Genomic DNA, 27,025 nt, shown 5'->3' with positions numbered 1-27,025 from the left:
GAGGCAAGGGAGCCACAATGAATTTTGGGAATTTTGAAATTTTGTGTTTGTTCCTCACAACAATCCATGAGGAACCACCGGCCCTGTTCTAGTGTGTGGGAAGTTTGAAGCACTAAGACAGTCAAAAAGTTTGCCTAGGAACTTCCCTGGCTGCCCAGTGGTTAGGACTCTGTGCTTTAAATGCAGCGGGCGCGGGTTCAATCCCTGGCTGAGGAACTGGGATCCCGGATGCTGCGTGGCTTGGACAAAACAAAGTTGTCTAGGTCACAAACAGTCAGAAAATGACTGAACTAGGATTTAAACTCAATGTTGTCTAAGTATAGAGCCTGACTCTCATATCTAACATAATTATTTGATGTGGGGTCCCAGTTATTCCAGAAAACCTTATCATATCCAGATACCTTAGCATTTTAAAATGTTTTAAAATATGAGGAGGAAATTCACGAAATGAACAAAATACCTTCTGACTTTTAAGAGTCTAAGGATTAGAGGAAAAAAAATACTTTATACAGACTCGAAACTCTTGGTACATTATTTTTTCATTATGTTTCTAGCTAATAAGTCAGATTCAGTTTTTGCAAAATAAAATGTAAGAACATGAGAACTATTTTCACATTTTCTGATTTTTCTTCATTGTATATCAAACACCAAGCACCTTTAAAATCCAAATAACATAACTTCCAGTGTGGTATTTTATAAACAAAGAAGATTTTTAATGATTTTTTTTTAAAAAGGCAAACTACACGCTAAACCAAATTTGTTTAATAGCTGAAAGGACTTAAGTATTACTATTTAATATTATCTTAAAAAAGAAAAGAAACACACTTCCAAAATAACACCAAAAGACAAGACTTTTTTAAAAAAAGTTTTTAATTAAAAAAAGTAAAACAGGAAATGGCATTTAAAAATGACAAGATGGGAAGTCATGTATCAGTCCTTTTAATTTGCTGTAATAATTCCTTTTCTATTGGAGTGTTCTTTATTATGCTCATTTTGTCCCAAAGAAAAATCACTAAAAATAAGTTTTCCAACATAAAAAATGCATTCAGGTTCTCCTTGGGAGCAATAAACAACGGGTGCACTTTTCAGTGACAACACAAACATGTAAAAGTGATGAAGCAGAAATGGCATCGGATTCTTACACGTCCGTGCATATGATGATACAAACACAAGTGCCTATATCTTGAAGACTCAAGAGAATATTTCCAGTTTTGACTTGTGAAAATTTCTGCAGTTGCCAGAGAAATCGCATTAGCTTTATTGGGTTGGACAAAAAGTTCGTTCAGCTGTTTTTTGTTTTTTTTTTTGGGAGGGGGGGCGGTTAACCCAATAAATGCCAGCACAGCAACTGTGAAATGATTTCAGCTCAGGTGTCACTATCAATGATTCTTCAATTCGCAGAGTGCAACAAATGCTGGGTCTTTCTTTAAAAAACATGTGAGGTGCGTGTGTGTACATATTGTGCAATTTTTAAAAAGTTTTTGGAAAATTGTCACGGTAAAGATTTGATTTTAGGATTAGAACTTAGTTCTGTCCGTACAGGGATTCCCCAAGTGCTGTGGCTCTGCATCTGGGTCCCACTGAGAAGCTAACATCGAAGACAGGAAGGGAAAGGCAAAAATGAAAAAGAAGAAGATGAAAAAGCAGGAGAGAAATGGAAAGACATAAAAGCGATTGCTTCCCATACTAATAAACGAAGATATCACGATTTATACTCTTATGACATTAAACATAATTCTGAATTCAATCATGAAATCATGTTCATGTTGGTTTATCCAACACATGAGATTCATCTTTTTTGTATAAGTATTAAGCAGTATTATATCTAATCCTAAGTTTGTATGTATGTTGTACCATCTTCAGGGTGAGTTGGAATGATTACTCCATTATTAGATCACTATTCTGTGACTGTGAATAAGGTTTTGTATGGCTTGCTTGTTTTATAAACACCATAACTGCAATGAAATAAATACAAACCTCTACAAGTCCATATAAATATCCATGTCGACAACAAATTCAGGAAAAGTCACAACCATTTGGAGTGGAAGCACTGAATACAGAATAGACATTTCAAATAAATAGTTAAGCTTGGAGCAATATATCCTAAATACTAAATTGTTGTTTTGGAAGTTGAAAGAAAACTTAGATTTTCTAGCCAATTTTTCAAATATTGGAATTTCTAATGTAAGTCACAATTCCAGAGATTTATATTGGGAAAAGAAAAACTCAGCAAGAAAAATATGGTCAGAATTTCTAGTGATTTGCTATTGAAAGTCTCAATATCCATGCACACAAAAATATTACATTTTGCTATTAAAAAGTGTTCTTGCATTCTCCAATGGTACTCTGCAGTCATGCATTAAGCAGAATTTTAAAGGAAACCAGGAAAGGACAGGTCAAGATAGGAGGGTAGAAAGAACCCAGTCTCAAGCTCATCCCACAGATGAGCAATGTGCCAGATGGGACAGTGTCACTTTTTGGCAGACTTCAGACCACAAGTTTCAGGAGTTCGCTGTATTAAAATCTGTGGTTATCATATTTCAAAGGCGTTAATGCAGTAGTTTTATGGAAATTATCAAAAGTAGAGAAAATACTGCCACACGGGTAACATGCTAACTATAGAAAATAATTAGCACTTTTAGGCAGGGGGGTTGGAAGATCAGTTTTTCTAAATTCTCCACCAAACTCATCTAACATTTTTCAGAATACAGCAAAGGAATTTCAAAGCAGAAAACCACACTAAATTCTAAGGATTCATGGTCTCATAATGCATCATTCTAGAATGTTCTAGAGTCTTATCACTGATCTTTGCTGGAAACCCTATTGTGTATCTTTAGACTAGAACCAATAATTGAAAGTTGTGGGTAAACCTGGCTCATGAGGAAAATGCATCGCTGTATTTCAGGTCTTTACAAGCAGATGTTTTTGTGGGGCTTGCCAAGAGAGGAAAGAAACTACTTCAGGTCTATGCTGCTGCTGCTGCTGCTGCTAAGTCGCTTCAGTCGTGTCCAACTCCGTGCGACCCCAGAGACGGCAGCCCACCAGGCTCCACCGTCCCTGGGATTCTCCAGGCAAGAACGCTGGACTATAAGCGACCAACAAATCTGAATAGCATCGGTGGGGGTTAGAGGCCATATTGAACAAGTAGGAAGAAAACCTGAATGGAAGTCAGGGAATCATCTCACATCCTGGCTCTTTGACCAAAACTCCATTTGTGGGTACACAGGATACATTTTCCCCATCCAAAAACAATCCAGAAATTCTCCCACAGGCTTTAGAAATCAAATAATGAATGATGTCACCTTTAGTGGTAAAATGAGGAAACATAAAATACAACAGCAAAGATAGAGTTTCACATCATAATGGTAATTTCCCTTAACATAAATAACAAACCACAGGCCATCCAACTTGTCAAAAGGAAAGTATGGGTTATTACTCAACCAGTTTAGATTTAAATTTGTTACTACTGTACACTGCTACAGTAGTGTTGATGATCCTAATGTTGATTGATCCTGATACATTCTTTGGTAGTGCTGAGGTTTTTGTAGTTTTTTTTTTCATGGTAAGACTTTTTCTGCTGTTATAGAACCCATCATTCAGTTGTGTCCAACTCTTTGTGACCCCATGGACCGTAGCCTACCAGGCTTCTCCATCCATGGGATTTTCCAGGCAAGTGTACTGGAGTGGGTTGTCATTTCCTTCTCCAGGGGATCTTCCCAACCCAGGGATCAAACCCGGGTCTCCTGCATTGCAGGCAGACGCTTTACCATCTGAGCCACCAAGGAAGCCCTATGATATCCTACTGCCTTCCAATATATAGGATATCTATCATATTTGCATTACCAAAACAAAACATTTTCCTTTTAAACCTTCAGATAGCTGTCTGTGATGAAAAATAAAAATTTTTGTTCCTCAAAATTTCTCTGTAAAACAGGATGTATCTTATACATATCTATGCATCTTATAGAACAGTAATGACATTGGATATGTTTCCTTGTATTACAATTTCCTTATTTGCCCAGTGGAGATGATGCAGGTCCCTACCAAGTTCATTAGGCTGTTGCAAACATCAAGGAGATCAATTATGCACATGTTTGGAGAGATAATAAAGCATTATGCAAAATGCCCTTATGCTAATAGCAGCCACTAGGGATTAAGTTAGATCCCTTTGGGTAAAGAATATAGAACTTCCTGTACTGTAGCTAGGTGATAAGACCTGCCTGGTTCCTTGGCTCACAGCTAGATAACCCTAGAGAAGGAAAAAAAAAAACAACTGAGATCTTTCTAAGGCTGGCAGGAAGACGAATTTTCTTGCCAGTGGAATCCATTGAACTGTTTATTTGTACACATTATATTCCAACTTGGCCTTTAATTTCCACCTATTGCCCAAGAGTTTAAAGAGACACAGCCACACCTACCAAAGTAGAGATAAAATGCTTTTGTTTGGCTCAGACGGTAAAGCGTCTGTCTATGATGCAGGAGACCCAGGTTTGATCCCTGGGTCGGGAAGATCCCCTGGAGAAGGAAATGGCAATCCACTCCAGTACTATTGCCTGGGAAATCCCATGGACAGAGGAGCCTGGTAGGCTACAGTCCCTGGGGTCGCAGAGAGTCAGACACAACTGAGCGACTTCACGTTCACTTTCACTTTCAAACACAAAATCACATCTCTGCTAAACAGACTGCTTAGGTTTAACATCACTACTGAATTTCTCCTTTCAGAGGCTGAATAGACATGTCTTATGACTGGGGAAAAGATGCTTGGATAGGATCACTGACTCAATGGACAGGAGTTTGAGCAAACTCTGGGAGATAGTGAAGGGCAGGGAAGCCTGGCATGCTGCAGTCCTTGGGGTCTCAAAGAGTTGAACACAACTTGGCGACTAAACAACAACAAACAATTTTTCTTAAAAAAAAAACCAAAAAAACAAAACCCAGATAGGCTTCACCCTTTATCACTGCCCAATTAGCTAAAATTGAATGCTCCTCCCATATTATTTTTTAAGTAGAAAAGGATAGCTTTATTACTTTGCCAGGCAAAGGGGGACATAGCTGGCTCCTGCCTGAAAACTAAGTGCCTCAACCTTAAAGAATTGATGAGGGGTTGACCTGGGTTCGATCCCTGGGTCGGGAAGATCCTCTGGAGAAGGAAATGGCAACCCACTCCAATACTCTTGCCTGGAAAATCCCATGGACAGAGAAGCATGGTGGGCTATAGTCCATGGGGTCGCAAAGAGTGGACTGAGGGACTTCACTTTCACTTTCTTTATAACAATGGTTCAATGGTGGGATCTCTGACAAACCTAGGGTGTGTGCACAGCTTGTACTCCCTTAATCTCATCTCAAGCGGTCTCCTAATCTTGATGAGCTTCTCTGTCCCAGACACATTTTAAATAAAGCACTGTAAACATAATCATTTTGTCTAAATTTTTAGTCTCCTACATAATAAATCTCAGCATAGGGTTCAAGTTTTACTTAGACTACCTGTTTTAGATACGTTATATGATGGAAAAGACAAGCAGCAAATAAATACAGAAGTAGGGGGAAAAAGGCTAGATGAGACTACACTAAAAAATCTTTTCCCTAGTTGATAGGATTATGGCTAATCTCATCTTGATTTTGGTCCACTGACCTATAGACCCTCTAAAATTTTTTAAAGTTTGTTTGCTTTATAATAAGCATGTATTACTTTTATAACAAGGAGTGGGGGGAACCAATTGCATAGAAAGAGTCTCAAGAAAATTGGATAAAATACACCACAACAGATGTCACTGCCATTGTCTCTTGACACTTGGGAACTGGAGGGCTCACGAGAGTTCCTTTTCACAGCTAGCTCAACCTGCTTCAACAATGTTAAGTGAGCAATAATACCACTAAAAAAAACAACAGAGAGATAAATAGCATATTAGGAAAAACCTAAAGCATATTTCCTTTTAGGGGCAACTAATTTAGCAATATTTAACAAGGCTTTTAAAACTCAATTGTCATAGAGCACCATGAAATATTCACATAAAAGAGATCCAGGCAGCTTGAAGATGAATATTTCCTTGTTCATGAGATGCCTAATTGACTTGTGACTCAGTGCATCTGGTTGGGGCCAACATGGATGATGACGTGTTTCTCATAGGCCCTTTTCATTGTTTTCTCAATTTGCTTCAGAAAAACTTGTGGAATTCGTCCACATAAAGTGTGCACAGTCTCCAAAAACTTCAGCTGAAGAGGGTAATACATGGATTGAAAGAGATTGTCTTGAAAGGGAAACTGAAAGATGAGTGGAAAAAAAAAGGAAAAGTTTATTTTAGTTACTCAAATGCCATTTAAAAAGGAAATAACTTACTGGGAAATGACACAGGGAATTACTGGAAACACGCAGTCACAGTTGGTATGTTTTTAGATACAGTGGAAAGGACCTCCCAGGACCAAAGTTCAAACCCCGATTCAATCCTGTGCAACCCCAGGCCATCATTTACCCTTTTGGGGGCTCAGTGTCTTTACTTTTTTTTTTTTTTAAAAGATGATTTATTTGTGTTCTAAAAGCTCTTAAAATTTAAGAGTCAAATATTGGGTTGACAAAAAGTTCGTTTGGGCTTTTTCCATACCATCTTATGGAAAAGCCCAAAGGAACCTTCTGACCATCCCAATGTATTTCCCAGAACAGGATATTCGATATACCATGCTCTTGCTGAGTAGATCAAGATTTGAGTATAAACAACAAGATCTTAACTGTACAGCACAGGGAATTATATTCAATATTCTGTGACAAACCATAATGGAAAAGAATAAGAAAAAAAAACACGTATGTATAACTGAATTACTTTGCTGTACAGAAGAACACAACATTGTAATCAACTATATTTCAATAAAATTGAAAAAAAATTCAAGTATATACTTGAAATCTACTACAATAAAACACTGAATTCTTCATATTTCTTTGCCTTTATAGCAATCTTAATAAAGGAACTATAGTGATCTCATGAAGTCGAGTTTAACAACTACTAGTGAAATGTATCATCAGTGAACTGAATATTTGTTGTTGGTTTTATCTCACTTCATACTTTAAAAAGATTATCCTGCTTTCCTATGGAATATGTCTGTATTCTCCCAAACAAATCTTTCAGACTACCTAATCATGAGCATGAGTCAAAGTTTTATTACAATCTCAGCAAAAGGGAAAAGGCCTCCCATTAGGTCAAGTCAAAGATTCACTGTTGGCAAGGACATTTTAAACAAAAAGACTAGAGAAAGAAAAAAAAAAAGGAAAACAAGAATGATGAAAAGTCAGAATACTATTGCCTGACAGCAGAGTGGGTGGGTGTGTAGTTTCCCAAAACAAGTTTTAATCCATTAAAGTTTATCAGAAATATTGCTTAACCGAGTTTATCAGAAATGTGATTTTCTTCCCAAAAGGAGGTTAAGGTTCTGTCCGAGACTATGTTTGGAACACTTTTTCTTTCACAAAACAATTTAGACCACTGAGAGACTTCTTCTGCAGTTTCCCAGATGGCTCAGCGGTAAAGAATCTACCTGCAGATGCAGGCAATGCCGGAGACGCAGAAGCCGGTTTGATCTCTGGGTCGGGAATCCCCTGGAATAGGAAATGGCATCCCACTCCAGTATTCTTGCTGGGACAATCCCGTGGACAGAGGAGCCTGTCGGGCTACAGTCCATGGAATCACAAAGAGTCAGATACATTTAGCATGAACGAAAACTTTCCACTACTGTCTCCCCCAGTGATAGGAAAAGAGGTCGAAACAATGGATTCATCTCTGATTCCTCTCTTTCCCCATATCCTTCATCTAGTCCATCAGCAAGTGCTGTCAACTCTGTCTCCGCAACGTATGTGGAATCCGGCCCCTTCCTCCCATCCTCCTAATACCGCACAAGTACCTGCTGGCCCCCTCTCTCGCCTGGATGGTTGTAATCAGCCTCATAAGGAGCCTTTGAGTCTTCACTGTTGCAGCCCTTCCACCAGTTACCAAGCAGGTATTTTTAAAGCATAAATCAGAGCACATCATTTTCTTGCAGGGGCTTCCCACTGCAATTAGAATAAGATTCAAACTCCTCTCTTTCCCCAGATGTTCAATGAGATCTGGAACTCTCTATGCTCATCTCCTGCTCATTCCCCTTTTCTGGTCATTCTGGTTACTGCAGCCTCTTCCCACAAACTTATTCCTGCCTCAGGGACTTTTCCACATTATTTCTTCTACTTGGCAGGATCTCTCCCTAGATTTCCCCAGGGCTGCCCCCAGGGATCAAGGCTCAGGCTGGGCAGAGGCATCCCTGAGGACCTGAGCTTGTGAATCCTCCTCTCCATCCAGGATAGCCATTACCCTGCTCTGGTCACCTTTTAATCTCTCACTGTCTGAAAGGACTTTTATTATTTCTTGGTTTATACGAATATTGTCTGGCTTCATCCACCCAGAACATATGCTTCATGAGAAGCAGGTTTTATCGTTTTTGGTCTTGTTGATTTCTGAGTTTCCTAGAACCTAGACTGTTCCTACATTAAACAGGCTCTTCACAGATGATTGTTGAAAAAGTCACTGGCAGGATGTCTGCTTGGTACCTAACTTTCCTTGGGTCATAGTGCGAGCAGATCATACTTCCCCTTTACAGAAACATACACCCAGGGTTAGGGTATGTGAACATGAGTTGAGGGGAGAAAAGGGGAGGGGATGGGATGGTATAGGAGGAGGGAAAGAAAGAGAAGGGAAGGAAAGAAGGAAGAGGGAGGAGAGGGGGATATTTTCAGAGAAGAAGAAAGAAAGGAAAAAACGTAGAGTGAGAGGTAAGAAAAAAAAAGTGTGACCCTGTTATCAGGCAAACAACTTCTACTAACTGTTGAACACAACTCTACATCAGGCACTGTACTGAAAAGTGTAAACACCATCATTATGTTGAATTCTAACAACACCTTTTAGAAAATATTATCTCCATTTCACAGATGAGGAAACTGAGGCCCAGTAAGGCAAGAAGAGGCTTCCCTGGTGGCTGAGTGGTAAAGAATCTGCCTGCCAATACAGGAGATGTGGGTTTGATCCTTGGTCCAGGAAAACTCCCCTGGAGAAGGAAACAGCAACCCACTCAAGTACTCTTGCCTGGAGAATCCCATAGAGTCTAGAGTACTATAGTCCATGGGGTCGGCAAGAGTTGGACATGACTTACATACTGAACAATAACAGCAAAAGGCAAGAACAGAGAGCTAGTAACTAAGCAGCAGAAAGTGATAATATTGGGATCTGAACCCAGGTCTACTGATGCCCTGACCGGACTGCACTATAGTACACAGTGGTGGAGTGAAGAAATATGTCTTTTATGATGAAGTCTGTCCATCTTTACTCGAGTTTCAGGATGGAGTTAGTGACAGTCCTGATTGAAATGAATGAGAATTGAAGAATTGTCTTCTTAGGCCCAACTGAGGAAACTCAGTTAGTGTATTAGCCAGGCTCCTTTATGAAACATTTATTTGGCCTATTTTCTGATCCACCCAGAAAACAAACAAGAGAGATTGTAATTCTAGAAGCACAGTTGCTCAATCCCAGACCAGGGCTGATAGACACAGAACAACCGAAGGCGTGGTTCTGATGTCCACGTCTGCGGCAGCTTTCTTTAACTTCCATGTGTACTCCTGAATGGGTTTGCACCTGGAGTCAGTGTCTGAATACCGAAATGTGATATCACTAAGTACAGAACACATTTTCTATGTAATTAAATCAGCAGGAACCTGGGGAAGAAAGAATATTAGCTGATAGGTATGTGAAATATTTTCCCTCCATAGAAGACAATTCTGGGGATTCTAGAATTGGAATTCTCTGGGATTCTCTTTGCATGCATGCGTGTTAAGTGGCTTTAGTTGCGTCCGACTCTTTGTGACCCTATGGACTGTAGCCCACCAGGCTCCTCTGTCCATGGAATTCTCCAGACAAAAATACTGGAGTGGGTTGCCATGCCCTCCTCCAGGGGATCTTCCCGACCCAGGGATTGAATCAGTGGTCTCTTATGTCTTGCTTATTGGCAGCTTTGCAAAATGCCTATTTTCATACATGCAAAAATGTATGAAATATTACTATATTGCAGGGCTCACTCCCACTTCACCCCTACCAAGCCCGTTCATGAATCATGAGGGTTCTTGGAAACCCAAGGAAAAAACCCTCTAATAAAATCTATAGGCTATATGTCAGGGATTGGCAATTTTTTGCTGTAAAGGGCTAGACAATAAATGTTTCAGATTCTGTGGGTCATACAGTCTATCACAGTGACTCATTTCTGCTTCTGCAGCATAAAAGTGGCCACAGACAATACATACATGAATGGTTGTCACTATGCTCTGACACGACTCTATTTATGAATGAAGAAATTTGAATTTCACAAAACTTTCTTATGTCACAAACTATTCTTCTGTTCATTTTTTCCCAACTCTTTAAGAACCATTCTTACCCCACATGTCTTACAAAAACAGACCAGATTTGGCCCAATAATTGGCCCAAGTTGGATGACCCCTATAGTCCTGTTTTTTGGAATGAAAGTTTCAAAAGAGAAATCTCTGAAAGTAGCTGTTGCTGGTTTTCCCCCAGCAACTTCAAGGTGAAAGGCAATGTGGAAAGCTGCATTTCCAAAGTATGTGAGTTATAGCAGGCAGGACTTGACTGTTACTTCGGTTTGGCTCCTTGCCTAACTGACCACCTTGAAACTTGTTCATTCAACAGGCTGGAGCTGGCAACCAGGCAACATGCTTAGCTTGAGTTGAATAATATAATTTTATTTTTATTGTATTAATATTATGTTTACCCTGACCTATGATCCTTTATTATGGCAAATGGCACAGGGTTTCTCTTTCTGATAGGACATTTCCACCTTCAGCGAACTTATTTCAGGGGAAAAAATGAGTGACTTACTTGGAAATAGTAAGTCAAGAGTGAGTAAGGTACAGTATCAGGTAGCAAGAGGCGTAATGCGTAATGTGACAGACGTTGGGGAAAACTGGTGTAATTCAGTGCTTCTGAGGAATTATTTGACCTTCAAAGTGATGGGTGACCAAAGCGCATGCACTGCATCACACTGATAAGCCTGCTGAACGGGGACGGGAACACACTTACGTCTCGGATCGCCTCATAGAGTGCTTTGAAAGTTGGCTGCTTCTCGTCATGGTAGACACCTCGATTTCCGTGCAGGACAGACACACCTTCCCGCTCCGCCTCTCTGCAATTGCTTCCATACATGCAGTGATCAGGACGGTAGTTCCACTGGCAGGGGAACACGTAGAGACACTCTGGAGGTGACAAGAGAAAGACACAATCAGTGCCAGTGATGAAACCAACATTTCCATAAACGGCACACCACACAGGATTTCAAAGCACGTGAGTGAGTGGTAACTCGTAGCCCAGGTTTTGCCATGTTTGTTAACAGTCTGAGTTCAGGAATTGAAGGGTCATGCATTAGTGATGTTGGGGGCCTTACCCCAAAGAGGAGGGTAATACAGCGTCTTGGACAAGAAGGCAAACAATGGCAGCAGACAGCCTGGGAGAGAAACCCAACTCTGTAGATCAAAAACAGTGCAGCCCAGGTCCAGTGACTTAATCACCTGTGTTTCAGTTTCCTCATCCACAAGACAGATGTAATAGGATTGCCCTATTATTGATGATTCAATTTTTTAAAAGCTCGTGTAAAATGCCAAGCACTCATCTGTGGCCTATGGTGTTAGCGGTTACAATCAACTCTTTGAAAAGGTTTTGTGAAATGGACCAACACAAAAAATTAGAGTCAAGAGTGAAGCAAAGGTTCCTCTTCAGATTAAAAGGCAAGCAACCAATAGAAACAAAATGAAGGAAAACAAACAAACAAAACACTACAATAGCAAAACAAAAAACAACCCATCCAACGAAAAAGCAAACCAAGAAGAGTTCTCCAACCCCCCCAAAAAATGAAGTCCCCATGTCCTGGTGACTATGTACGCTGTGGGTGAGCATGTCATGTCCGTTGTGTACTTGTGTGTCTGCATCTCTAAGTCACAGGTTCTTAGCCAGGGGTGATGCTACTCCAGTCTCTCAGGGCCATCTGGCAGTGTCTGGAGGGAGACATTGGTCATCACAGGTGAGGCTGCTATTGGTATCTAGTGCGTTGAGACTAGGGATGCTCTAAACATCCTCAATGAACAACACAGCCCCCACCACAGTAGCAGTGCCAAGGTCAAGAAACTCAGCTCCGATCCTGTTGGACTCAGTAAATTTCCTCTTGGTGACTAGGATTATAAAATTAGCAAAAAGTTCATAACCCTCAAGCTTCCTGGCTCCTCCTTCCTGTGCCTTTAAGGGTTAGGCCTAGAGGAGGATGAATCAAAGTTCTCTGCAAACATGCGTCACTCATCATGAGAAAGACCTTGTGTGAGAACACAGGAGGTTTGGAACAAATCAATTACCCATGTCAGAAAAGCATTATAAAGATATGTTGTCGGTTAGGTTGATGGTATTTCCTTCTTATGGAAAGGACTGCTGCTCAGAGGTTATTTACAGAAAGCTTGAACATGGAAAGCAAAGAATGAACCATCACTATACATCCCCCCTGGCAGACGGTGTGTAGTATTTCCACCTCAGAATTTACAGGCCACTGTGGAATTCCCTGGCAGTCCAGTGTTTAGGACTTGGAACTTGCACTGCCAAGGGTGCAGGTTTAATCCCTGGTCGGGGAACTAAGATCCTACAAGCTGCATGGGGCAGCCAAAAAACAAAACAAAATGAAAAACTTACAGACCACTGTGACACCGAAGCACCTTCTAATCCCTAACTGTTCACAAACACTGTGAGATTTTCCTTTTCTTGGGAGAACTCCATCCCACCATGATGCTTCTCTTACTTGCATTCACCTCCATGCTTGCACGTATGTAATCCACACCTGGGGGAGAGTGGTGCTCATCCTGAAATCATACTATCAGGATGTGAATCCCAGTTCCTTTATTAGCTGTGTGACTTCCCTGTACTTGAGTGCAGAGGTTGGATGTGAGGATGGTGGGAGTGAAAATATCTAAATGTACTTTTGTGCTTCTGAACTGCAGCCTGACGCCAGCACAACAGCTGCCCCTTATAACCCAAAGAGTCACTTCACTCCTTTCTGATACCTCCCTAGTCTTTTGGATTTGCAGCCCCTGCTTAAGCACCTGCCAATAATCTCTGCTGAATGAACTGCCCTAGACCCTATCTCTGATTTGGTAAACACATGGGTTGATGGAATCAACACATATTTATTGAATGCTTGCTATGTGTACAGGTCCTGCCTTCTTGGAGTTTAAGGTTGGTGATAAATGTTTTTGCCTCCTCCTAAGTAGTGAAAGGATTCTACTACTCCTACACACTCACACACACACACACACACACACTCACACACACTCACACAACCCCCCAAACAAACAAACAAAAATCCCCAAATTTTTCCTCTCTTTGCAGCCTTAGAAGACCAAGCCCATTTAGGGCATTGTTCAAAGGCAAAACACAAACTCCCGGAGGCTAAACAATATGTTACTAAATAACCAATGAATCACTGAAGAAATTAGGAGGAAATTAAAAAATACCAAGAGACAAATGACAATGAAAACACAACAATCCAAAACCTATGGGACACAGCAAAAGCAGTTCTAAGAGGTAAGTTTATAGTAATACAATCTTACCTCAACAAACAATAAAAGTCTCAAATAAATGACCTAATCTTACACCTAAAGCAACTAGAGAAAGAACAAACAAAGCCCAAACTTAGTAGAAGGAAAGGAATCATAAAGATCAGAGCAGAAAAAAATGAAGTGGAGATGAAGAAAACAATAGCAAAGACCAACAAGACTAAAAGTTGGTTCTCTGAAGATAAAAACAAAACTGATAAACCATAAGCCAGATTCATCAAGAAAAAAAGGGAGAGGATTCAAATCAATAAAATTAGACATTAAAAAGGAGACGTTGCAATGAACACCACAGAAATACAAAGGATCATAAGCAACTACTATGAGCAACTGTATGTCAATAAAATGGACAACCTAGAAGAAACGGAGAAATTCTCAGAAAGGTACAACCTTCTAGGACTGAACCAGAAAGAAATAGGAAATATGAACAGACCAATCCCAAGTAGTGAAATGCAAACTGTGATTAACAATCTTCCAACAAAGTCCGGGACTAGATGGCTTCATAGGCGAATTCAATTAAACATTTAGTGAAGAATTAAAATCTACCCTTCTGAAACTTCCAAAAGGATTTGAAGTGAGACAGATTCATACATTCAGTAGGTTCAAAATGGACTTCTACCATCTTCTAGCTCTAAAACCTTGGGTGATTTGCTGAAAAGCTTGACTTCAGTTTAGGAGCACTTGTTTAGTTGCTAAGTCGTGTCTGACTCTTTTGCAACCCCAGGGACTGTATCCCTCCAAACTCCTCGGTCCGTGGGATTTCCCAGACCAGAAAACTAGAGTGGGTTGCCACATCCTTCTGCAGGGGATCTTCCCCACCCAGGGACTGAACCCTCGTCTCCTGCATTGACAGGCGGATTCTTTGCCACTGAGCCACCAGGGAAGCCCTTATCATGTGTCACTCACAACCTAACAGCAGAGAGGCTGAGAGCAAGTTCTGGAGTCAATCTGTTAAGACTGAACACCAGCACTCTGCCATGAGTTGCATGAACTCAAGCAAATTACACAATTTTTTCTGGGCCTCAGCTTCATCATCTGTGAAAGGGGGAAGAATTGTACATATCACTTGTAGGATTTGAGGGCGTATTAAATGAGTTCATGTCTAGAAGTACTTGGAACAGTGCTCAGCACATAGGAGGCACACCGGTCATGTGAGCTGCAGTCATTACTATTAACACTGTTATTGCTATAACAAGTACTACCTCATTAGGCTGCTAGAAGGATAAAACAAGATAACTTACACGGAAGGAGCCTAGCATAGTTCCTGACACATAGTACGTGGTTGGTAAATGTTTTTCAGCAATTGCCTCTAGACCTGCAGGTGGCCAGGCTTTTGTAACCTTTTAGGAGTCGCAGACCTCTCTGGGAATCTCATGAAGGCTTTCGATTCTGCCTTTGGAAAAATATACGAAGAATATTTGCTTACAAGTTTAGGGTTGTGTAGATCTCCTAAAGACCAGCTAAGAATCCCAGCTATTGAAAGCCACATGTGAAATTTGGCCCCAGAGAGAATTCAATTAACCTGTTTACCTTCCCTTCAGAACGTTCCAGGGAAAGAAATGCAAAACACATTGAGAACAGAATTGAAACACAGATTTGTTCACCACAATGCAAGGCACTGGTGTCAGTGGGTGATAAGGCGCTGCCTCTGCCCTTGGGGAATTTATTCTCTTGTAAGGGAGATAGTATAGAAATGAACACGTTTTATCAGAGTTCATAGAAAGGAAGGCATTTCAGTAAAGCTTTATTTAAACTCAGACATATAGTAAGGATAGGATTCTGACAGAAATAGAAGCCTGGAAGAGCTTTTAAGGAGGAGAAAATAGCCTGATGATGGTGAAGAGTTGGGACATCAGAGTGTGTTTTAGAAAAGATAAGGCATTTAATTTTTCAGAGCAACTCAATTTCTGCAAAAGGGTAAGCTAATGGTAGGAACGTTGTCATATAAATAGACTTCTTTGACCTAAGATAGTCAAGAAATATAAATCTATGTATTAGGTTGCAAGTAACCAACTGTAATTCTAACTTGTGAGGCAAAATAATTTTTTTCCTTTGGAAAGAGAGGAGATAGCTCATTGAACAAAAAAAAAATTTGGTTTCCCTGGTGTCTCAGATGGTAAAGGATCCACTTGCAATGCGGGAGACCTGGGTTCGATCCCTAGGTTGGGAAGATCCCCTGGAGGAGGGTGTGGCAACCCACTCCAGTATTCTTGCCTGGAGAATCACCACGGACAGAGGAGCCTGGTGGGCTACAGTCCATGGGGTTGCAAAGGGCGGACACGATTGAGCAGCTAAGCACACACAGCACAGCTCCTCAAATCAGAGAGAAAGCTGGACCAGGGCAGTAAGTGGGGCAGCTCCCGGGATCCAAGACTAATGAATGTCAGCTTCTCAGCACTGCTGTCAGGATGAACCAGCCTTGCCTACTTTCTGCTCTTGGAGTCCCAGACTCAGGTTCCCAGGAGATGGTCTGATGGTTTAGTGCAAGTCAGGGCCGGGCAGGCTCTAAGACAGCATGGGATGGGGAAAGAGTTCCCTGAGAAATTCCCCTGAGAAAACCGGGTGCTGTTAGTAAAAGAAAGGCCAATCAAGTGTGCACAGGCAAAAATAACAGATGTGTGGCCTGGGTGGGAGGGGAGTTTGGGGGAGCATGGCTGAGTCCCTTAGCTGTTCATCTGAAACAATCACAACATTGTTAATCAGCTATGCATACGAAGTCACTTCAGTCATGTCTGACTCTTTTGCGACTCTATGGACTGTAGACCACTGGGGTCCTCTGTCCGTGGGATTCTCCAGGCAAGAGTACTGCAATGGGCTGCCATGACCTCCTCCAGGGGATGTTTCTGACCCATGGATCGAACCAGTGTTTCTTACGTCTCCTGCATTGGCAGGTGGATTCTTTATCATTAGCATCACCTGAGAAGCCCATAATGAGCTATATTCCAATATAAAATAAAAAGTTAAAAAAAAAAAAACCAGATTTGCTTTTTTATTCACAGATACATTTGATGTGGGTTACACTGTGAAACCTCCAAGTAGTTAATGTGTGAAGGAGGAGGAGAAGGGGTACACCGGCATCCTGGGGTGGGTTGAAGATGGTAAACTTCTAAGATCAGCTGATGAACATGTCATACGGATTACTCATGGTAATTTGGCACATAATCAATAACTATCCCGAAATGAATCTAGTTTAAGCAAGATTATCACAGCTGTCAAAACCTAATGTTTAAAAAATGACAGCACCATGAAATGTGCAAGTTATTTTTTTTTTCCACTGTTGAGTAAATAATTGAAGAAGGCAGTGACACCCCACTCCAGTACTCTTGCCTGGAAAAGCCCATGGATGGAGAAGCCTGGTAGGCTGCAGTCCATGGGGTAGCTATGAGTCGGACACGACTAAGCGAATTCACTTTCAATTTTCACTTTCATGCATTGGAGGAGGAAATGGCAACCCACTTCAGTATTCTTGCCTGGAGAATCCCAGGGACGGCAGAGCCTGGTGGGCTGTTGTCTATGGGGTTGCACAGAGTCGGACACGGCTGAAGCGACTTAGCAGCAGCAGCAGCAGAGGAAATAATACAGTGAATGGTTTTTAAATTCCAAATCCCCAGTGCTTTAAACTGCTGCAATTTATTAAAAAAAAATTTCCAGCCAATCTCTCTGGGTCTTTGCTATTTTTCCTCTCCATTATATATAGATAAAGCAGGTCATTAATTGATTATTTATGAGATTAAAACACCTTAGTGATCCCTTAAGGAGTCTACATTTATTTCCACAGCCTTCTAACTATTTGTAAAGGACTATGTGAATTGATCACTCCTTAAATTTCTGATCATTTCCTACTCTTGGAGTCTCTAAGATGATTGAAAAGTTTGATCATTTTTAACTTCCTGGTGAAATAAGCTTGCTACTTACTATATTCTATCAACAGATCGGAGGCTGTTTGCACTCCTCAGAGCAATTTGTTGTTTTGTTTTTTAATGTCTTATTCTGAAACTAAGCTTTCCCAGCCTCCTCTTCTTCCTTCTTCCAAAATGCACATTGTTCAAGAAAAGGGCAATTCGTTCCTCCATGAAGTCACCTTTGATCACACAATCTGAAGAAGCAACCCTTTCTCCCCAGCCCTGACAGTAGCTCACTCAACCCCACACTTGTTTCCTTCACAGTACTGATCACAGTTGGTGATTCTGAATGACTCGTTTCTATTCTGTGCAAGTCAATCTCTCCCAATAAAAGGTTGCTGCTGCTGCTAAGTCGCTTCAGTCGTGTCCAACTCTGTGCAACCCCATAGACGGCAGCCCACCAGGCTCCCCCGTCCCTGGGATTCTCCAGGCAAGAATACTGGAGTGGGTTGCCATTTCCTTCTCCAATGCATTAAAGTGGAAAGTGAAAGTGAAGTCGCTCAGTCGTGTCTGACTCTTAGCGACCCCATGGACTGCAGCCCACCAGGCTCCTCTGTCCATGGGATTTTCCAGGCAAGGGTACTGGAGTGGGGTGCCATTGCCTTCTCCAATAAAAGGTAGGTTTCATAAAAGGAGGAACTCTGTGCCCTCTGTTTGCTGCCATATGCCCACTGCCTAGCCCTGGGGCTGGCACCCAGTAGGTACTCAAAAGATAGCTGCTGAATGGGAGAACAAAAGCTTATACCTTCCTCTAGCCTCTGTATCTCTCCCCTTTCTCTGCTTTCTTCCTCTCCTTTCTCTTCCCACCATCCCTTCCTCTCACATTCTTGACTGTGCTCTTTCTCTTTGATTTCCTTCCCTCTTTCACTTCAGTCTATTAATCCCATTCCTCCAACCAGTCAATACACCTCTGAAGACCAACTCCATTTGGTCTTTGAAGCACCATTTAAGGTGCTAAGACTCGCACTGCAATCACTTGATGAAGACAAAGTAGACACAACGCTCTCTCACAAGGACCCAACAATCTTCATTCTTGCACTTCAGATCAGAGTTCATGAATTTCCCAGACAATGATCTGTTATCAGTTTCCAGGACAGGCCTAAAACCAAATAACTGGGCCTGTCCACCCCAAAACACACGCATAACTGCCAGCTGTTGGGTGTTTTTGGTGGGTGAGTAAATAGTGTGGTTGTCCACCAGGTGCAAAACCCCAGTGACCCAGACAGGATGAGAGCACACGGCCTGCCTGGGCCTCTGAAGAAGCTTGTTCCATGTGACTGGGTGTCCTGCTCCCTGTGGCCCCAGAAAATCCTCCTGACTCCTTTGTATCAGATTCAACTCATGGACGATCTACGTACATACTCCCCTTGTGTTTCAGCTCCTCTCTCTCTTCCGGGACAGAACCCTACCACTTCTACTGTGGTGGGATGTCCTGCCTTGTCATCTGTACTTAGCTGATTTCATTTCCTCTCCTGCCCACACGCACTGTTCTAGAAACTGTTTCTGAAGAAGGGACAGATCCAGTTTGAGATGGTCATGTTTGTCATGACCATAGTCATGTTTGAGAGAGGAGAAAGGCACGTGATCTTGTTCCTCTGGCCCCTCATGACCGGAACAAGGGCAGTCTCCTCATCCAAAAAAATAAAACTGGTTTAGAGCTGGCTGAGAATCAGTTGATAGGCTGGACCAGAACAATCTCCCTCTCTGTCTTTCTCTCCTTCAAGAATCTAAGACATAAAAAAAAAAAAAAGAAAAAAACAAAACCTATTATCACTGGTATGGACTTGTAAGGTTCTGTTGACCTGATGTTGGGCCATATACAAGCAAAGAATATTGCTGGAGAGATGGAATGGAATCAGATGAGCAGAAGCAATAAGACAGATATCCCGAGGCCTCTGAGGGATGAAGAAATCAGCTTTGGTCCTGAGCAGCTGCCCAGAGATGGTTCTCATGAAGTATGGTATGATTTGACTCATGTGTTCATGGGACTGGCACCTGGACCCCTACTTAGTTGGTCTGAGTAGAATTTTATTCCCTGAAACCTAAGTATATTTGAATCTAAGCACATCTTTCTAAATAGGGTTCTCTGTGAGCTCTTGTCAAATTTACCCTTTCTACAGAACTCTGCTCTTGACTCAAATTCACCTATAAAGATGTGAGTTCAGTCTTCCATTTCTTGATGAAACTGCCTCGGCTCACTGCCAGGAAAAGTCCCATGGGATGAGTTACCTGTGTATCTCCCATGGGCTTCAGCTGTCGCCTCGTGAGTCAGTTCAGTACTCAGCATGACAATTACACACCCACAGGCATTTACTATCTAACTATAGCAAGAGTTTCAAAACATTTTTAAGCTAATGACTTGTAGACCTGTTTTAGTGATATGATTGGCTACAGGAAGCTATAAGAATGAAAATATTCTAGATATGGGCTCAGGTTTTGTGTGTATTGCTTCACCCATAGCAACCCAGAGAATCATAACAATAAGCATGTTTATTTCCTGAGTCATGGCCAATTTTCTCTTCCTCTCTCCTTTCCAGGGATAAAGGTAACACCTTTTTTTTTTTCTCTTCAAATACTGTTTGTTCTGGTTTATAGAAAGTGCTTCCAATCAATATAAGCAAAGAAAAACCTTTAATATGATGGATATCACTGGATTTCAGGTCAAACAGCTAATGTTTGATAAAGGATCTGAATAAAGCATGAAAGATCAAAGGCAAGCCATACAAAAGAACGCTCAAAGAGACACCTAATACTTATTGACCTAAAGTTAGGAAACTCAGTTATTTACTTGCTACTGCTCAGACTCAGGATTCAGAACAACTTCCTAATTATTTTATAAAATCCTGTACTCAATGGATCTAAGATGGGCAGTGGGGCACCATTAAATTCAGTTGGTTTTCAGATTAATTAAAGACAAGGGTCTTGGTCTAATGGCAGAGCTGCTTGTGACCACCTTTGAAGATTATTTACTCACTGATCATACCCTCAAATACTCTGCAACAGGCTAAGAAGATATCTGGGGAGGCAACTGCGCAGATCTTTTGAATTCCTCAGTTTGGGAATATGGACAGATAGGCTATGGAAGAGAGTTTAAGCCACACAACAGAGAGGGAAAATGCAATAAAGCAGTGGTCCCCAACCTTTTTGGCACCAGAGACCAGTTTTGTGGAAGACAATTCTTCCATGGACCAGGCTTGCGGGGGTGTGGTTTTGGGATGATTCAGGCACATTACACTTATTGTGCACTTTATTTCCATTATTATTACATCAACTCCACCTGAGAACATCAGGCATTAGATCCTAGAGACTGGGGACCCCTGAAATACAGGACAAAATAATGCAGGAGAGAGACACATTTGGGGAAAACTGCACAGCTCTTTAGACACCCCCCCTCAACTAGGGGACCTTCCCCTCCCCCTAAAGGCATGGGGCTGGAGTTGGAAAGGCCTGGGCTTGTACCCCTGCTCTGGCATTCATTAGCTTACGCCACAAATTATTTAACTCTCTTTCATTTGGTACCATTGTCTGTAAAATGGGGGTTCTATCATAGTTCCTATGAAAATCAAATAAGAAAATGCTCAGAACAACACCTGACACGCAGTAAATAATCAACATCAGTCGTTATTCCTTAGCTTCAGGCTCCTGGCCAACATGCTGCCAACATCTGCTTCCTCCCCCCCAGGAATTTGGAAGTGGAATGAAGTTAGTCTTTCCTTGTGGCTGGACCTGGAGTGTGAAACTGTGGTACTGTGCTATGAGCACAGAATGAGAACCTTCGAAGAGAGGAATGCACAGCCTCAGTGGGAGAAGGGAAGTCCTGCCTGGGCTGCTCAGCCTTTTCCCTTGCCTGTTTCAGGTCTTCCTGCTCTAGGTTTCTACAGAACACCAGTTTGCTTATTAAAAAAAGTATCCTTTGTGTTTAGACTAACTCCAGGGGCCTTTTATTTGTAGCCAAGAGTCCTACTCACTATAACTAGACCTAGAAAAAAAAAGATGGAATCTGCTTAAGAAGAAAAAGGAGGAGGGGCTGACTTTAAAGTCCCTGTTGCCATCAGAGTGAAATGGATTAAAACACACCACAAACCAACAGCCAACACACCCCCTTCATCACAAGAGTTACTATCGGGAATCTTTCCCAGAAATGAAGTCCATTATGTATCAACCTGCTTTTCCTCTTTTCCAGGATTTGCTCCTTTTTGATTCAAAGACATATGAGATTAGGCTTTATTTCAGAATTTTATAAAAAACCAAATACAGGTACATACAGAGACAGAAGTCTTAGAAAACAGGAGCCTCTATTTCAGGATTTTTTTTTTGTTTTTTGGTCACATCGCATGGCTTATGGGACCTTAGTTTCCGAATGGGGATCAAACCCTGGTTCAGGGTGGTGAAAGCCCAAGTCTTAACCACTGGACCACCAGGAAATTCTCTATTTCAAGATTTTTAAAGACCAAGGAGAGTCCTAAGTAGGTTATGGTGAGAAGTGATTTTTTTTCCCCAGAGATCTTTCTCAAAGAGAAAACATGGTTTCGATTTCAATCACATTAAGTAAGAGTGTAGTAAAGATGAAAGAAAAGAAGGAAATGTTCAGCTTTAGGCGTCAATATAAAAACACAGACCAGAAACTTACATCCCCCTTCCTTCCCCAAGTCCACCAAATCACTGACTTGAAAAATTTCTTTGCTCCAGGTGGAAAGAAAGAGGGATATGTATTCTTGGTCCCTCTTCTACATTGTTTTAACCCTGAACAAGTCCCTTCACTGTCAGCATCCCAAGAATCAAGTCTCTTCAATCTAGCAATTGTTCAGGCTATGGAGGGCCTTGCGCTTAGATTATAATGTTTTCATTTAGGTCTGTGCCACTTACTTATTTTGCCTGTACTTCTTCAAAGCATGGCATGGAAAAACCCAAAAGATATTTTTGAAAAATGGAGCCCAGTGTTGGAGGTTTCAACATTTGACCTTTTGTGTTGGCAGCGAGAGGACGGCCCACGTGAGACCCCAAGGGCGGATGAAAAGGCCCCCTTTGCAGGGGACACAGGCACAATTCAGGCTCCGCCAACACAGCCCAGGCTGGAATGTGTTCTGTGGGGTGAGGTGGGCGAACTCTTCCATGAACCACATTCTCAAAAGAGAACCTACCTGGGTTGAAGTAAAAAATAATATTTAATAAGTCCTGGTCTCCCCATGTGATGGCATTCTTGTACTTCTGGTAGAGAGGGTACAACATGTCCTCCCAAGCCAAGCCTGTTGAAATCATGCTGTTCTGGAAAAGACAAAACCATCACAGTGGCTACGGTATGGCAAATACATCTGATCTGCTGAGTATCGGTGTACAGGGACGAGTTCTGCCCTGTACTCTCTGCCCCCCAGAGTGAAAATGACATCAACAGAGGAAGCGTCCTGCTGGCCTCAAGGCATAGGACAAAGCAGAATTAGGACTGGAGACTGCAGGCGTACACACGGATGGCAGACGGACCCGGAACTAGAAGCAGGCCTATGGCTTCTCAGAAAAGCAGGCCCTGGATCAAACCCTTCTTTGTTACACTGAATTCTTGCCTCTGAAGTGAAGGAACAAAATACAGATACCATAATTAAGGTATCTTAAGGAAAAATACCTTTTCCTTATCTCACAACAATTATTTATTTTTAAGACAAAAGCAACGTACTCACACTAAATATTCAGACAGCACACAAAGATGTAAAAAGTAAAGATATTTTTCCTTCTGCTTCCTACAATTCCCATTCCCACTTTGTCTAGATGGAGCCACAATTAATGGCCAGTTTCTTAGGTATTCTTCTGGAAATTTCTAAGGCATAAAAGGAATCACACCCTATGGTACCATGTTTTGTTGCATTTAAATTTTTTCACTTAATGTTTTTTTAGAAATCTTGCTTATCTTACTTATAGATTTGACCTAATCCTTTTTAGTAGGAGGATAATTCTTTTTGACTTGTTCTCTATTGATGTTCACTTAGGTTCTTCCAGTTCTTTGCCAAGATAAAAGCTGAGGCCTTCTTCATTTATCTCTGTATATTTGTGTAAATTTATCCCTAGGGTAATTCCAAGAAGTTCTCCAAAGTTTTGGAAGGCTGAGATACACACAGGGTTTAAAGATGGAATTCAGAAATGCAACATAATGTTCCCGAATAGTAACTCTGTTGAAGAGCTTTAAATTCCATAATCACCTGGGATTTTCCTAAACCAACAAATATTCTGTAACTTTCCAAATGCCTTTCTCTTCCCTGGCTTTTTCTACAAGCCATTTACTTCTAAAGTCAATACACTGACACTCCAGGAACATCACGCTGAAAAGACAAAGCCTTGATGTTTAAAAAAGGAAATATAAACTACTTTCTTACCTTGAACTGGGCACTTCTTATCCGAGTTAAATTCATTAGCATGACTCCTGAGTTAACCCCCGCGGAGCCATAGAAAGGATGCCGGGCAAAGCGGCTGTACCAGCCAATCTTGGGGATTTCATGCTCGGGGGCCATGGCTGCAAGCTGCGTGGAATTAAATTGCCTCAGAAGCTTCCAGATGTCATCAACAGGTCTCAGAAAGAGAACATCGGTGTCCACGTAGAGAAGGGAGTCCACGTCCCTTAAAATTACCTTTGTATGTATTGGGTGAGGAGGGAAAACATGACAAGTCAGAAACAAAGGAAGTGGCCCGAGAGGTCAACATTGACACAGATTTCATTGATGAACGCTAATCCTACAAAGGGTATCACTCTTAGCTCCCATTCCTTTCTTCTCCTTGGACTTCAGGGAGAAGTGTCAATCAAAGCGTAGACGCTCAAAGAAAGATCAATCTTGAACCGGATTGGTGCAGTTCCAGGACCCTTAACTATATTTGGTAAGGGTTAAACTTCCCAGGGAGTGAAAATATCAGCAAATGACTACTTTCTTCTTCTTCTTCCATCCTCCAGTAAGGCCATCTGTCTTTCTCTTTTAGTTTTTTCTTGGAAAATCTAGGGCAGGCATTAGAACACTTGAAGCTGGACAACTAGGCTAGTTCATGCCAGGCTTTAGGGTAAATCCTCTGTCTCTGGATCCATTTCTTCCACTGTTGGTGGGTATGGCTCTGCATCTTTTTGAAATGATATTTTCAACTAAGGTTTAGACTTGGGAATAGGCAAAGCAAGTCATTGGCCAGCTTTGTCCGCAGGGACTGGCAAATGCTTTTCTCTACATGGCTAGGGAATAATATTTTAGGCTCTGTTGCAGCTTCTCAACTCTGTTGTAGGATAAAAGCAGCCATGGACAATATATAAACAAATGGGCATGGGTGATTCCAGTAATACTTTACTTGGGAACACTTAAATTCAAATTACATATAATCTTTAGATGTCACAAAACCTTCTTCTTATGTCTTTTGTCAACCATTTGAAACATAAAAGACGTTCTTGACTCAAGGGCTCTGGTTTGTCCACCTCTGTTGTAGATCATTCAAGTCAGCCACCTTAAGTAAATAAGTTCTCCTTTGCTAAATGCTTATTTGCTTACCAGAATTGTGCCCTGGGGTCTGAGACTTCAGAGCCATTGTTATTATAGTAATGGGGTTATTTACCTTGTTTTGTTATTGTCCCGCCAAATTTAGAGATAGCTTAACCAAAGAAGGATCATCATCCTAAAACCATAACAACACTTGTTATGGCCTGAAAGAGTCTTTCTAAAATGCATATGTTGAAGCTCTAACACTCAATGTGATGGTATTTAGAGATGGGGGTCTTTGGGAGGTAATTACAGTTACTTGAGGTCCTGAGGGTAGAACCTTCAAGATGGGATGTGTGTGTGTGCGTGCTCAATCATGCCACCAGGCTTCTCTATGGGATTCTCCAGGCAAGAATACTGGAGTGGGTTGCCATTTCCTTCTCCAGCAAGACAGGATCCGTGTCCTCATTAAAAGAGACGTCAGACAGCTTGTGTCTCTCTCTTGCTCACTTGCTCTTGCACTCAATCTCACTCTCGCTCGCTCTCTTTCTGCCATGTGAGAACATAGTGAGAAGGGCAGCAGTCTGCATGCCAGAGAGAGGGTTCTCACCCTGATCTCAGACTTCCAGCTTCTAGAACTATAAGAAAATACATTTCTGTGGTTCAAGTCACCCAGTTATGGTATTTTGTTGGCAAGTTAAGACATTCCACTGAGATCCTAATATTTAAAATTGATGAACATGGGCACCATATGACACAGCCATCATAGAGATTTCAGTTTTGAATAATTTTAAAACTTACATGATTAGTTGTAACATTTATCTTTCCTTCCTCATGTAGTAGAGGAATAGAATTTACATGTCAATAAAATGAAATAAAAAACAATGATCATCTACCATGTCACAACAGATTATCCAAATTAAAAAAATAACATGTAACCTTGTTAAATACTTTGTAAATACATTAATCATTGCTGAGAATTCCAGCACTTATCCCAGGAAAAGTTCTGTTAGTAACAATACTGCTGCTGCTGCTGCTGCTGCTAAGTCGCTTGAGTCGTGTCTGACTCTGTGTGACCCCATAGACGGCAGCTCACCAGGCTCCCCCGTCCCTGGGATTCTCCAGGCAAGAACACTGAAGTGGGTTGCCATTTCCTTCTCCAATGCATGAAAGTGAAAAGTCAAAGTGAAGTCACTCAGTCGTGTCCGACTCTTAGCGACCCCATGGACTGCAGCCCACCAGGCTCCTCCATCCATGGGATTTTCCAGGCAAGAGTACTGGAGTGGGGTGCCATTAAATTATAGAATTTAAAAAAAAACTGAACTGAGATATTCAGTGATAGATATACAAGAGATTTTAAAGACATATTAAGGACATTAAAAAGCATGTCAAACATCTCATTATGATTTTATAATGATTATAGGTTGAAATGATAAAATTTTGGATATACTGAATTAAAATGTTATTAAAATTAGTTTCATGTTTTTTTCTTTTTCAACATAAATACTACCGACTGAAAAATTACATAGCTGTGCAGATACAATTTCCTTTTACACTACAAATGGTAGCAGAGCACAAACAATGTCTCCAGTCTTCTTGCTTTCTTTTTATTTTGTATCGGGGTATAGCCAGTTAACAACGCGGTGACCGTTGCAGGTGAACATCAAAGGGACTCAGCCATACATGTACATGTCTCCATTCCTCCTCAAACTCTCCACCCACCCAGGCTGCCACATGACATTGTTGCTTGCCTTTTTATTAACCAAAACAATACATGTAGGAGGGCTTTCCATTCAGTACACAGAGATTTTATCTACTTATTTTTATGTATAGCGTTCTATTGTGTGGATCTACCATAATTTTTTTAATCATCTAAATAGAACATTTAGATTCTTCTCAAGCTTTTGTTATCATAAACAAGGTCACAATGAAAAAAAAAAAACCCTCATCTTAATTCAAGTGTACAACACTTTGGTGGGCTCTTTTGGGTATACAGATCATATTTCAAAATAGACATCTAAAAGTAG

General features: G+C 41.2%; 1 protein-coding gene across 1 annotated transcript in view; it reads right to left on the bottom strand.

Moving 5' to 3' along the window:
- Positions 1–852: 852 nt before the first annotated feature.
- GXYLT2 (glucoside xylosyltransferase 2) overlaps positions 853–27,025 on the bottom strand; it is an 85,557-nt gene continuing 59,384 nt past the window's right edge. Inside the window, exons 4-7 of the mRNA XM_027522714.1 lie at positions 23,925–24,176; positions 22,704–22,827; positions 11,097–11,269; positions 853–6,261 (exon numbers count right to left, since the gene is read on the bottom strand). Coding sequence (XP_027378515.1) covers positions 6,079–6,261; positions 11,097–11,269; positions 22,704–22,827; positions 23,925–24,176 — 732 coding nt within the window. The 3' untranslated portion in view covers positions 853–6,078. The remainder of the gene's footprint in view (positions 6,262–11,096; positions 11,270–22,703; positions 22,828–23,924; positions 24,177–27,025) is intronic.

The sequence above is a fragment of the Bos indicus x Bos taurus genome, chromosome 22 (assembly GCF_003369695.1).
Source record: "Bos indicus x Bos taurus breed Angus x Brahman F1 hybrid chromosome 22, Bos_hybrid_MaternalHap_v2.0, whole genome shotgun sequence".
In the NCBI taxonomy this organism is placed as follows: Eukaryota; Metazoa; Chordata; class Mammalia; order Artiodactyla; family Bovidae; genus Bos; species Bos indicus x Bos taurus.
This window is presented reverse-complemented; position numbering and strand designations above follow the sequence as displayed.